General features: G+C 50.5%; 6 protein-coding genes across 6 annotated transcripts; 1 reads left to right on the top strand and 5 right to left on the bottom strand.

The window, feature by feature from the left end:
* Positions 1 to 352: 352 nt before the first annotated feature.
* CPAR01_00715 (uncharacterized protein) lies at positions 353 to 691 on the bottom strand (the record flags this gene model as incomplete). The annotated part of the gene is made up of 1 exon (XM_060485005.1): positions 353 to 691. One exon carries the CDS (start codon positions 689 to 691, stop codon positions 353 to 355), a length of 339 nt encoding a protein of 112 aa, XP_060355862.1.
* Positions 692 to 2266: 1575 nt separating this feature from the next.
* Positions 2267 to 3091, bottom strand: CPAR01_00714 (aminodeoxychorismate lyase; the record flags this gene model as incomplete). The annotated part of the gene is made up of 1 exon (XM_060485004.1): positions 2267 to 3091. The coding sequence occupies one exon, from the start codon at positions 3089 to 3091 to the stop codon at positions 2267 to 2269; it is 825 nt and encodes a 274-aa protein (XP_060355861.1).
* Positions 3092 to 3449: 358 nt separating this feature from the next.
* On the top strand, positions 3450 to 5246 carry CPAR01_00713 (serine endopeptidase; the record flags this gene model as incomplete). The annotated part of the gene is made up of 3 exons (XM_060485003.1): positions 3450 to 3473; positions 3641 to 4772; positions 4933 to 5246. 3 exons carry the CDS (start codon positions 3450 to 3452, stop codon positions 5244 to 5246), a joined length of 1470 nt encoding a protein of 489 aa, XP_060355860.1.
* A 772-nt stretch (positions 5247 to 6018) lies between these two features.
* CPAR01_00712 (short-chain dehydrogenase) lies at positions 6019 to 6810 on the bottom strand (the record flags this gene model as incomplete). Its single annotated transcript, XM_060485002.1, has 1 exon — positions 6019 to 6810. The coding sequence occupies one exon, from the start codon at positions 6808 to 6810 to the stop codon at positions 6019 to 6021; it is 792 nt and encodes a 263-aa protein (XP_060355859.1).
* Positions 6811 to 7549: 739 nt separating this feature from the next.
* On the bottom strand, positions 7550 to 9233 carry CPAR01_00711 (cytochrome P450 3A17; the record flags this gene model as incomplete). The annotated part of the gene is made up of 4 exons (XM_060485001.1): positions 7550 to 7808; positions 7866 to 8482; positions 8557 to 9016; positions 9124 to 9233. The coding sequence occupies 4 exons, from the start codon at positions 9231 to 9233 to the stop codon at positions 7550 to 7552; spliced, it is 1446 nt and encodes a 481-aa protein (XP_060355858.1).
* A 1503-nt stretch (positions 9234 to 10736) lies between these two features.
* On the bottom strand, positions 10737 to 11831 carry CPAR01_00710 (phosphorylcholine phosphatase; the record flags this gene model as incomplete). Its single annotated transcript, XM_060485000.1, has 1 exon — positions 10737 to 11831. The coding sequence occupies one exon, from the start codon at positions 11829 to 11831 to the stop codon at positions 10737 to 10739; it is 1095 nt and encodes a 364-aa protein (XP_060355857.1).
* Between the last annotated feature and the right edge of the window lie 418 nt (positions 11832 to 12249).

The following is a 12249-nucleotide window of genomic DNA, read 5'->3' as shown; positions in this document are numbered from 1 at the left end:
TTCAGTCTGGATGTCACCTCACTGACACGCGCTCAACTTAGAATGCGATGAACCCAAAGTCGGTAGAGTTCCACGGCTAAAAGCCTTAAACTCAACGTCTACACTACCCACACCAGGCCATTGTTAAGACCCGCCATTTCCAAGTCTCGAGCCAAGACAACTAGGGCGTCTGTATCCGGGCGAATCCTACTCTCCCGTATGTGTTTCACTGGCCTCGCCTGTCGCTTCGCGGATTACTAGTCCAAGTATCTCAGAATTTGACAATCCGGGTTCTTCCTCGCTAACATCATCGGTACTAATGAACCAACAGCAGCGCTTTTTTGTCGCCGCGGTAAACATCCGTGTCTAGCTCTCAGTTCAATTTGTCTCCCGGTCCGGTGACAATCGAGGCTACGTAGTCTCGATCACCATCGTTCAGTCTTAAGAAACTTGAATGCGCTATCTTGACCGTGTCCTCAGCCTCAGCCGGTTCATCGAAAGTAGCATGTCGTATGGGGCCAGTGTTGTGGTATGTGCTAACGATCTGTTGGCTACGAACTAAAGGCGTAGTAAACGCTTTGAGGATAAGCTTTGCGAACAGAATCTTCCCGTATGTATTATCGGGATTTCTTGGGTGGATGACGATTTCTAAGAGTTGGGCACTCAAAGGGCTCGGCCCTAGTATTGTCGATTCCTCAAATGGAAGTACCATATCGCCAGTCACGGCCCATGACCATGAAGGGGCGCGGCGGTTGTCTCTTTCGTGATAGCAGAAGTTTCCCTCGGGAATCCACAGGAAACCACGCCGAAAGTCTGAAGTTCAGTGACCGGCCAGATAGTCCTCTCCAAGAACTGGATGCAGATGTTGTGTATACCCGAGAAGGCCGGTAGATCATTTGAACCGTACGTAAGCTTCCTTTGAGTACATGCGTTCACTACTTCGTAGTAGTCACATAGAATGACATTTGTTTCCGGGGGTCCGGGAGAGGGAGAGGCAAGCTCACAGGGTAAAGGACATGGTGTGACCATATGGATATTCCTTGGAGACAGCATATACTCGTGAAATGTCACTCGTGTTTGCAACGTAGTATTTCTACCAAGGCTTCGAAAGTCTTCTTCGTTTTGATCTTTCCGCCAGACAGTAGCCACGGGACTGTGTTGACTGGTCAAGATTTGGATTGTGGCATTGACACTTACTTCCTGCTGTCTAAGAATGGTCTGACTTGAGTAAACCTTTTCTATTTTCTGTTGACACCATAGCAGCTAAGCAGAAATTGTATTGAGCCGTTGAGTTGCAGTAAACCAACCTCATTCTTTAGAACTCATTCTTCCGATCCGATTCAGGGTCTTATTAGGTGCAAAGACAGTCTATCCAAAAGAAACGAAATCCCAGACTGCGAGGTATCGTGATGGTATCTTGGGAATTCTGAGAAAACTCTTTGACGGCGATGGAGTCTTGAAAAGGCCCCAAGGTTTCGGCCGTCAGGGCAGGGGAGATTGCACCACCAGAGCAGTGACTTAGAGAAACGTATTGATCTTTCGCGCCTTTCATCGGGACGAAGCGGGCATTTCCAGAACCCAGAGATTCTCCTATGTACGTCAATGACTCTGGTGGATAGCTCGTGCTCTTGGCTTGATAGATAGTTCTTGTGTGAATTTATACGGCAGTGTGTCAACCATTGCCTCGCGAGTGTATGATCCCGGGTAGATCCAAGATCCTCATCAGTCTCAGAATTACCGGTTCGAAAACTGGCAATGCACGAGGTGGTATCTGAAGCAGAATTATCAGCATCGATTAATCTCCCAGATAGATACGGTAACACATGGTACTAAACAATTGCATAACCTTAGATGTGCTGTCAACTTGCCGAAAGTAAGCAATAGAACCGGGCAGGCCGATGCGCCATAAATTACCCATCATCGTCGTCCATGTATGGAGCACCGACTTGCACCATGATCCTGTCGAAACAATAACTTCATGAATTGGGTACTAAGGTAGCTATACAAGTGTGTAGTATTTGTAGAAAGCTGAACGTCCCGACGTTGCGATTGCTTGGCCATTTCATGGAATCGACATTTCGAGCTCTTTCAGGTCGTCACCGTTCTTACTTTGCGAGATATAACGAACTTCAACCTATGCGACAGTGGGATTTTGTACCCATTCACTTTATTCTGCAACAGGCCATGAATACACGTTAGAACTATGATTCACCTGAGAGCTCTGGAGATTCTATTGATTAGGATGCCGTGATTCATACAGTCGCAAGCATCCGTGGGCTCATGAAACTTATTGTTCTCCAGTCTCTCTTCTCAGAGTAACCTTTCCCTGTATGAGGCCCCCTACAGCTGAGCTCAACCAAACCACCTCGCCGTCGCTGATGTCCATAGCTGTGATCAATGTTTCTTTCACACCCGCATTTTCCACTGCCCATCTCCGCGAGACGCCCATCTTGCATCCAGTCTCACTACTCGGAGTCACCAATTTGCCATGCCTCCAAAAGTACACCGTCCTAAACGCGGCTCCCATGATGTGGCCGTTCTCATTCTGTAACAGCACGTCACATTCAGCAGGCGACGTCGCCTCGTCCACACCCGCACGTTTCCAAGCGGCGCTGTAGGACTGGCGATGCGTTGTTTTGTGCTTGGTGAACAGTGAAGGCTTTGTCGGCTCCATGTCCAGGTACACAGGGATTTCTGAAGTACTGAGAGAGTCCGTGATGTTCGACAAGTTTCTTGGGTAAAGGGAATCCGTTGAGGTGGGCCTCGGGCCCGACATGATGCTAAGGATTCCGTCCCTCTTGAAGGCCAAGCGCACGATGAAGCGTCTGCCCGGGTCCTTGAACGCTTCGCCGTGGTTTGAAAGCATGTGTGCGCTGACCTGTTTGGACAATGATTGCACACGGTCGATGCTACGCAAGTCCTCAGTCACGGCGTACCATGAAAGATCAGACGCCGCGGCTTGGAGACGATCGATCCCGTGCTGAAGCAGGTAGCAGTGTGATCCGGGCAGAGATGCCTCGTCGGGGGGGAGACCTGCCGAGTAGGCAAAGGTTGTGATGATCTCGAAGTTTGGGTCAGAGGCGATTGCCTCAAAGTCGTCAGTAGAGGCCATAGCCAGTTTCGGTGTGACAAGAAAGCCTAGGGCAAGGTTTCACACAAGAAGCATAGGCTGGGAGAGCCTTGGGGATTTATGTCGGCCGGACGTCGGTCCCGCGACTTATCAGCTGCAGACCGGCGGTGCAGCCACCAGGGGTCAGAGAATAAATCGTGTCCGTCTTAAACGAATCCAGACTAGCACATTTAGGCAGGTAGTATCCTTTTGCTGGAGGGCTGGAGATGGTGGTCTTCGACAGCTTGTAATCAAATAACGAATCTAAGCCGGTGGATGTGCGCACGCTTCCGGCAAACAGGTACTACACCTGGACACTCTATCATTCAGGATACGCAGTCTGCGAGAGGTACAATCGCCCATGAACTCTCCCTCCCCGACCAAGGTTTGTGGTTGTTGTAACCAAGAGCTTTCATTGTACTTCTGCCCTCGTATCAAATGACAAAAGCTGGCAACAACTACAGACTATTTATCCCATTCCGCTCCTCCAACATTACGACTTCCCAGCCCTGAAGAGATCATAAATATGAACCCTACTAAAATACTCTACAGTTTCTACGCGTACTCTTTCGTCCAGTTGGTGTCGAGATCAGTGATCTCGTCACGCTTAACTTCAATACTGCCGCTGTGGGCTGTCAACTTCGACACGAGCGACCCGGCAAATGGATGCGAGTTTTCCCGGAAACCACTCCCGATCTGTCTGGGCGCATCGTTCTCATTCGCCGGGGAACCTGCACATTCACCCAGAAGTCGACGAACGCGGCGGCGAAGGGCGCCAAGTACATCATCTTCTACAGCGACATCATCGGTACCATCCCAATCACCGCCGTGGTTCCTGGTCTTGAAGGAAAGGCAACGGTGACTGCCAGCCAAGGCGCTGAATGGATCTCGAAACTGGAAGGAGGTACTAATATTCTCGTTCACATGGTGAAGCCGAACGGCTTGCATTCCATCGTTGTGAACGAGAGGAACACCGTCACCCCGGGTTTCCTGAGTGTTGACAGCAGCTGGGGGCCGACATACGAGCTAGATATCAAGCAGCAGTTTGCAGCCCCAGGAGGAATGGTCCTGTCTACGTTCCCGAGATCCAAAGGTTATTATGCTGTGCTGACGGGGACATCCATGGCATGTCCGCTTGCGGCCGGGATTTACGCCCTTCTCATGGAGGCTCGCGGGACGAAAGACCCAGAGGAGTTGGAAACTATCATATCCTCCACCTCGAAGCCGGTGAAGTTCCACGATGGGCGCAACGAGTCACCATTCCTTGCGCCAGTTCCTCAGCAGGGATCGGGAATGATTCAGGCCTACGATGCTGCCCGTGGTCAGACTGTTCTGAGCGTTTCGAGTCTGTATTTCAAGGATACGGATAACTTTACCCCAATGCGGAATTTCACTATCCGCAATACTTCAGCACGACCTAGTCGGTACGAACTCGGGCACACAGGGGCGAATACTGCTTACACCTTCGCTACACCATCCGACATTGTCCCTGATGCTTTCCCCAACGATCTGGTCCCTTCCTACGCCGAAACTTGTTTTAGCCCCAGCTCTTCCGTCACAATCCCAGCTGGACAGGAAATGGCGATCACTGTTCACTTGGCATCGCCAGCTGGCCTCGACGGAAGGCGGCTACCGGTATACTCAGGATATGTCACAGTCAGCAGCGCTGGTGGAGAACCTCTTGGTTCCTTACATGGGTGTATCTGGAAGCATGCGATCCCTCAAAGTGCTTGACTCTGCGTCAACTTTTTTGACGAGTGCCACAGACGGGACAGGAAGTCCTGCCGCTGAGAACAAAACTTGAACGCTGCCGCCCTTGGAAACACCTAGTAATTCATCGGCAGGAATTTGCGAATACTCGAAATTATCCATGAAACTGGCCATGGGATCGGCCCTTGTACGTATGTATGTCGTGGCGGACAACGTCGACGGGAAGGATTGGGCCACGGTTGGAGAAACTTTTCAAAGCCCTCTCAAATATCAACCTAGGGGTACTTTGAGCACCACATGGGATGGCAGACTGGCTAACGGGACCTTGGCCGGGCCAGGCAGATACAAGATTGTTGTGAAAGCTCTGCACATCTTTGGCAATGCTGAGATGGATGCGGACTATGACGTGGCCGAGACGGTGGCCTTTAGCGTTGTATATGCTCCCTAATAACTGGGCTGGCAGCAGCATTACCACAAGTGCAATCGAGTCGACTTTGGCGCCCATATCTATCAACTTGGTTGTAATCTTTCTGAGGTTTGCTTATTGCCTTACCTGCAAGTATAGTGACGGAGCGAAAATCGTACCATTGTGCTGTATACAAAAGAGAGACTCCCCTCAGGCATTCATGCAATGTTGGTACACGTTTCAACAATGGTTCTGTGATATGGCAAGTCAATCTCTATGATGACCGACGTACCACGGCTGCTATGCTTCATCGCAGGGGTTATGTATAAAGCACTCAAGAATGAGTTGACATAAATTGCAGCTGTCGTTTGTGACCTGTGTTAACACGTCGTGCGATTCATGGTGTCGGTAGAATGCCTTTTCAGGAGACCCGTGATCTTGGAAGTCAACCTGGGCAGGCTCAGCCAAGGCCTCGGTTGTGAAACTTGCGCAAGGAGCGCACTGGTGATCCATTATGAGATGTGAGGGTTTTAGAAGCGTGCGGGAATACGTGGTTGGCGCAATGATCTTACCTCGCACTACGTGGTAATTGAGCCAGCTCACGAATCAGATGTGCTCTTACGAAACCTGAGACTGACTGGACGGAATATCCTGATACTTTTGCTGGGCACCATTTCGTATTGTCCGTCATAAGGTCCTCCGTGCAAAGTTTCAGTGAGTCGTTCATATCCTCAGTAATAGAGGAGGCCATTTCGGGTTGAGAAGTAATAAGGTAACGTATGTGATATCTGCTCACTTTCTAGGAATGATCCAACTATTTGCTCTCAGCCGCCTTTGCGTATTGCTCACCAAACGCACCATACCATCTGCCAATGACCTCTCCAGCCATCCCCGGCCCGATGGTCTCGACACCGTCCTCCAATTTACTACCAACTTCCTCCATAAATTCGTCCACGGTGAGAGCATCCGGGTTATTCTCCTTCTTGTTGTCGTCTGGATCCGATCGCTCTCGGTGCAGGTCAGTTGCTACCGTCGGTGGCGCAATTTCTACAACTCTGACTTTGGAACCGCCGTTCTTGAGCTGTGTGCGAAGATTCATGCTCCAAAAGTGCAGCCAAGCTTTGGTACCGTTGTAGACGGGGTTGATGATGGAGAATGGAACGAAGCCAAGTACACTCGACACGTTGATGATGAGTGCGGATTCCTTGGTCTGAAAGTGTGGTAACAGGCCTAGAGCCAGATGCATCGGGCCTCGAATATTGATGTCGATTTCTTGGTCAGCCTTCGAGAGGAAATCGTCGTCCTTGAGAACCTCCAGAGGACGTTGCACCCCGGCATTGTTGACGAGGCAGTCTAGGTCAGGGTGTTCCTTGGTAACACGTCTGACAAACTCGGGGATCTGTTCAGCCTTGCCCGTGTCCAGCACGTAATAGTCGACAGCCCCGATCTCTTTTGCTGTTTCTTGTAGTTTCGATTCTGTGCGTCCAGCGATGATGACCTTTTTGCCCTTGGAAATGAAGTGTTGAGCCATCGCCTTGCCGATGCCACCACCGCCACCGGTGATGACCGCATATTTGAATCCTAGGTTGTCTTCTGGGGGAGCCATGTTTTCGTATCGTCGGATTGAAATAATGAATTGATGATGATGCAGTAGACCAAATCTTCCAAGGGTGTTTAAGAGGGTCGCCGGCTACATGCAATATAGCCGAGGTGATGGTGGATGAAGTATAAATGGATCCAAGACCCAGGAGAGCTTGATAACAAGGCAAATGATACTAGTGGGGTGTTGAATGTGCTAGTGATGATGCCGAAATTTTGTCACCTTTCGAAACTTAGCTATTAGGCGATGACGCCGGCTTCGGCTCAACGACGTCATCATCTGTTAGGGGCTGTACCTTTGGTCATAATTGTGGCGCTTTACCGTAAATCATTTAGGTTATCATGGAAATCGATCTCTGGGTAAGGTGACTGACTTAGCGCAGGTCGGGAAAATGCTCCTTGGCAGACTGTATCCAGCGACCTTGGCGAATCTAGAATGAGTTGGCTTTGGATGTGGTCGCAACCTCGACCATTAAAATATGTCTGTAAGATAGAAGCGTTTATTCTTGAAAAGAACGAGTGGCCGATTGACAGGAAGTTTCTAAGATGCTTCAATGATGAGCAGGTGTTCTCTTAGACAAATATGGCTAATGTACTAATCTAACCGGTATGCGGTATTTGTACTAAGGTATTTCATTGTCAAAAAGCCAGTGCTCTGTGAACTCTCCCAACTTACATCGAAATCATGCTAAGAGAAATTCTTTGGGAAATATCCTTAGAAGCCGACGGTCGTTGGGTTTGCTTCTCTAAATTAAGGTGATGTCGCATCGCTTCCTCTTCGGCGATAGAAGAACGTAATCCTTCATTTTCATGCTGTCGGCTGGCATGTTTGGGCCTAGTCTTGCCCCGCGACATCTTTTGAAGAATACAGCAGTGGAAAGCCGGAGCTCCACCATTGCCAGATATTGACCAATACAGACTCTGGCCCCAGCTCCTAACGGGATGTATGCTTGCCTTTGTTGGAGGGAAACTTTGGTCGGGTCAAGGTACCTATCAACATCGAATCTAGACAGTCTCGAGTTAGCTAGTGCCTTTTCAGATGGATATTCTAGGTAATCGTACCGATGAGGATCCGGGAACACCTTAGGGTCGCGCTGCAGACTGTAGGCTGGGCTGTAAACAACAGTACCTGCAGGCACAAAGTACGATGACAGCGTAGTCCCCCCTCCTGGAATAAGCCTTGGTAGAGATGAGAGGACGGCGGGATACAAGCGCAAGGTCTCTTCTATGACGGCACCTAGTATGGGGCATGCCTCAAGTCGTTTATCGTCAAAGTTATCGCCGAGTAGTGCAATCTCATTCTCAAGCTTTTCCTGCAGGATTGGCTGTTTCAACACCGACCAGATGAGATAGGTCAAAACGGCAGCGGTTGTGTCTGTTCCTGCAACCATCATACCTGCACCCTCCATACCGACGGCCTCCTTTGTCAACCAAGTCCGACCTTCACTATCACATTCTGCAATCATTTCCGTAAAGATACTTTGGGCTGATGATGGACCTCGCTGTTTGACACTCGCTACGCCATCTGCACCACCAAGTCTGACTTGCTCAAGCTGCCGAGAGAATGTTTGAAGCAGTGACCGAGGTATGAGTTGGGATAGAGAGGCGAGGAATGGGATCTCGCATTGGATGACATCCGCTATCAGAGCATTCTCAATGGCTCGCATGTACATGGTACTCTACAACATGATACATGTGGTTAGTCCGTCAGTATCTCGGTAAGATCTAAGGATAGGTAAATGTTCTTTCATACCTTTCCGGATTCCAACACCCCCAATGATTGCCCAAATGAGAGCTGGCTGATGACATCAGCGGCCATATACGTCCACCACTTGTGCGAGTTTGATGAGCCCGCCAAAGCCTCTGTCTTGATCTTCATGACTGCAAGCTCAACTTTACTCCTAATAGTCGATTCCCAATTTTTTCGTAGGGATGTAATGGCGAAGGAGCCCTGCAAAAGTCTTCGCCGCTGCTTCGCCTCTTCGCTGTTCAAAATCATGGACAGAGATAGGGCTGGAAGCTTCGTTGCGTAGTCGCCAATCCATTGCGCCTTTTCGAAACCGCCGCCAACCTTGTAGACTTGGGAAACTGATTGGATATCGATGCATGATAATTCATTTGGTGCGATTCTGACAATGCTTCCGTACCTTTCGTGGAGCTGGTGTACGTATGTCATGCGGGTTCCAGTCAACCGGCTAAGCTTCAAGCTCAGTCTTGAGCATCGTGTGTGCCAAGGCCCTGGAATATGCTTGAGAGGGGAGTTGAGGTACTGCAATAAGAGCTGCTTCAATCAGCTGGGGATACTTGGCGTTTGTCAGACAGAGTGGAATTTACGTTGCAGACTACGAGAACCCCTGCAGCTCCAACTAATGCCATGACCATGGCCCTTCGATCGAATTCATCTTCGGGGTGCAAAAGTGTGACCCCCATAGCGAGTCTGCACCAAATCAACACCTGGAAAGATTGATTTCCAACAATTTACAAATTCATGAGGGGGTAGCGACCACGACTATAAGGGAAATCCGCCACCTTTTCTCAGTAGAACGCCGGAGGAACCGGATTAAACGCCAGCGGCAGTTACAACACAGACACTTCCAGATTCTTCAGCATCACTGTGCCACTTGATCACCTGGCACAATGGCTGTCTCGCTGACGAATGAGAACATAACGTTTCCGCCTTCCAACAACCAACGTCACGTTGGGGCGATTTGACTGGCCTCGGCAGTGATTAGAACCATGTAAAAGCATGCAGGCCAAGATGCTTTCGTGCAAAGGCGCCCTTTTGGACCTGTGACATTGGTTGGTTTGCTGAGCTGCTATCTTCACCTGCAAGCATGTAGCAAACAAGGTGGGCCTGCTTGGTTTAGCTTGCGGCACAGAATACTGCGAAGTATGTTACAGGCTTCAAACCCCGTGCCTGCGGTCCTTTCCCGGGGCATGACTTCCATGAACGGGCAAGCTAAAGCTAGAACAAATTGTGGAAGGATGTGGGAAGATGGAAAGCGAAGAACTGGGTGGACTGATTGGGCCATGAGAATTCCGGAGCACTTTCAAGTCACCCATGGCAGCTGGACTTGGCAAAGTTGGACTGGGCCGAGCGCCAACAAGGACGGTCTTCTCAAATGTCCAACAGCTTTCTAGCTCCGGACAGTTATGAACTTTACTATTGCGTATCATTCTTGAATCAGCTTGATCCTCTGTTCCCATTCAGAGCCGACCTGCGGCCCTTTGGCGAGAAGCAGGCGATGCTTAACTGCTTTCGGTTGAATCTGAGTGGATAAAGGTCTTCCCACCCCACAGAGGCTGGGCCTTTCCCACAACACGCAGACCCACAAGTTAATGAAGTCCTCATTCAAATGATCCTTGCAACAAACACATGGTCTGGTGGTGTAGTTGGTTATCACGTCAGTCTAACATCGTGAACGCATCTTACGCTTCACGAGGCACACTGAAGGTCTCCGGTTCAAGTCCGGGCTAGATCAGAGGATGGGCGATTGGTTTAGTGGTATAATGACCGCTTAGCATGCGGTAGGTCCTGGGTTCGATTCCCAGATCGTCCATGTTTTTGCCCTCAGCGACTGCGCTTCCTCTTTTGATTGTTGGGCCGTCTCAGATTTGACTCTTCTGGGCAGTTTGAAGTCAATCTTCGAGTTGCAGAGAGTGATATGCCCGTCCGTGTGGTATATTAGAAACGAGGGTGGCCATGAGTGAGGGCAAGTGCTTAATCAAGTTTATGGGTTGGGGGTGTCTTCAATGGCCCCAGACTGCAAGCCATCTTTCTGCGCTGGTAGTTCTGGTGGTCGAATTCGACATGTGTACAATCTTTAGAAGTACCAAAGACGAAGGCTAATGGTAACTGGCATGATAAAACATTACATTGATCATCTAGTTCTGTTATGCCTTTGCGGCTGTGTCTAGCTTTTGCTCCTAGATTTACTGAATCTCCGTAGGAGTAACAATAACCCAGTTCTTGTCCGCGGTGACGGGAAGGTTGTTCGCCTTCTGAGCAGCAGTGTTGTTTACGATCATCTCGTTCATGGTCGCCATAGCGCTGTCCTTGCGGTTGATCCAGAGGTGAATGCCGCCCTTAGCAACATTGACGCCGTGGAAGATCATGGGGCCGTCGCTAGCGGGGGTGTCGCCACCAGCCAAGATAGGTCCCTGCCACTCGTTGATGTAAGTGAGGATAGCCGCCCACTTGCCCTGCATCCAGGTAGCAGGAGTATAGAGGTAGGGAGTGATAACGAGGTCCAGGTTGGCCTCCTCGTTGTAGATGCCGTCCTCGATCTGCTTACGGCTGGTGGCGAGATCGCCGGAGGTTAGGTTCTTCATGAGCATGGTGACGCCGATGACGTTCTCAGGTTTGACGTTGTAGCCGTACTTGGGGTCGGCAGCGACCATACGGACCAGCTCTTCAGCAGCGGCGGTGATAACGTAGACATCAATGCCGTTGGCCATCAACTTGTTGTAGAGCTCAACCTGGCCGGTGAAGATCTTGGGAGGGCTGACCTCGGTGGGGGTGATAATGTCGCCCTCGTAGTAAGTGGTAGGAATGGTACGGTTGAGAGCCATGAGATCGTCTACGTGCTCCTTGAGCTCCCTCAAAGGAATACCGCTCCAGATCTGAGCTGCCCATGGGTAGCAAATAATGTCGTCAATGTCGCACAGGCGGAGGTAGTAGCTGTACAACGTCTCGGTGTGGTTTACCGTGTCCTTGAATGGAATGAGCTTCAGTGTGGGGTCCATGGTGTCACGGGTAAGGACACCGATGCTCTCGAGATACGGCAGCAGCGACTCCTCGAGATCGAAGCGGTAGCTGGTGTTGTCCATGTCGAAGACGGCGTATTGGCTCTGGTTGGCGTTGGCCGCGATCATGGTGTTGAGAGCCTTGGCCGCCTCGGCCGGCCAGTGCTTCAACTCGGGGCCGGCAGTGTGGTTGGAGGCGTAGACCGACGGGGCGGCATTCGCGACGCCACGGGCGATGGCCAGCCCGAGCGAGGTAACGATGAGGTTCATAGAGGTCTTCATGTTGACAGTACTGGAGATGGAGCTAGTAACTGAATAGAGCTGCAGCTAGCCAGAAAAGACCAATGTGAAGGTATGATTGCCGGCAGTGAAGAACGGGCCGAGAGCTGGGGGAACGGAGGAGGCCATTCATTTCCCACGGCGGCCGGGCCGCTGCCGCGTTATAAACAAGTCGGCGGCGATTGTAGAGGGGCCTCACTCTGCCAACTTCTCGCTTTACCTCATTTTAGCTAATCATGGTTCTTCCTACTCGCTTACCGGTGCTGAGAACCTCAGCCTGGTAGATACTGGGCTTTGCCAAGGTGAGAGAGGTTTACGCGGGTGTTGGCGGCGGCGTCCGCGACGTCGTGCAACATCCACTTTGTGGGGTCAACTAATCTCTTCTAGCTGGTTGGGGTAACATTCGTGACGATGAGCGGGA

The sequence above is a fragment of the Colletotrichum paranaense genome (genome assembly GCF_030867605.1).
Source record: "Colletotrichum paranaense strain IMI 384185 chromosome Unknown Scaffold_1.1, whole genome shotgun sequence".
NCBI lineage: Eukaryota > Fungi > Ascomycota > Sordariomycetes > Glomerellales > Glomerellaceae > Colletotrichum > Colletotrichum paranaense.
The sequence above is the reverse complement of the archived record's forward strand: the minus strand, read 5'-3'. Positions and strand labels throughout refer to the sequence as shown.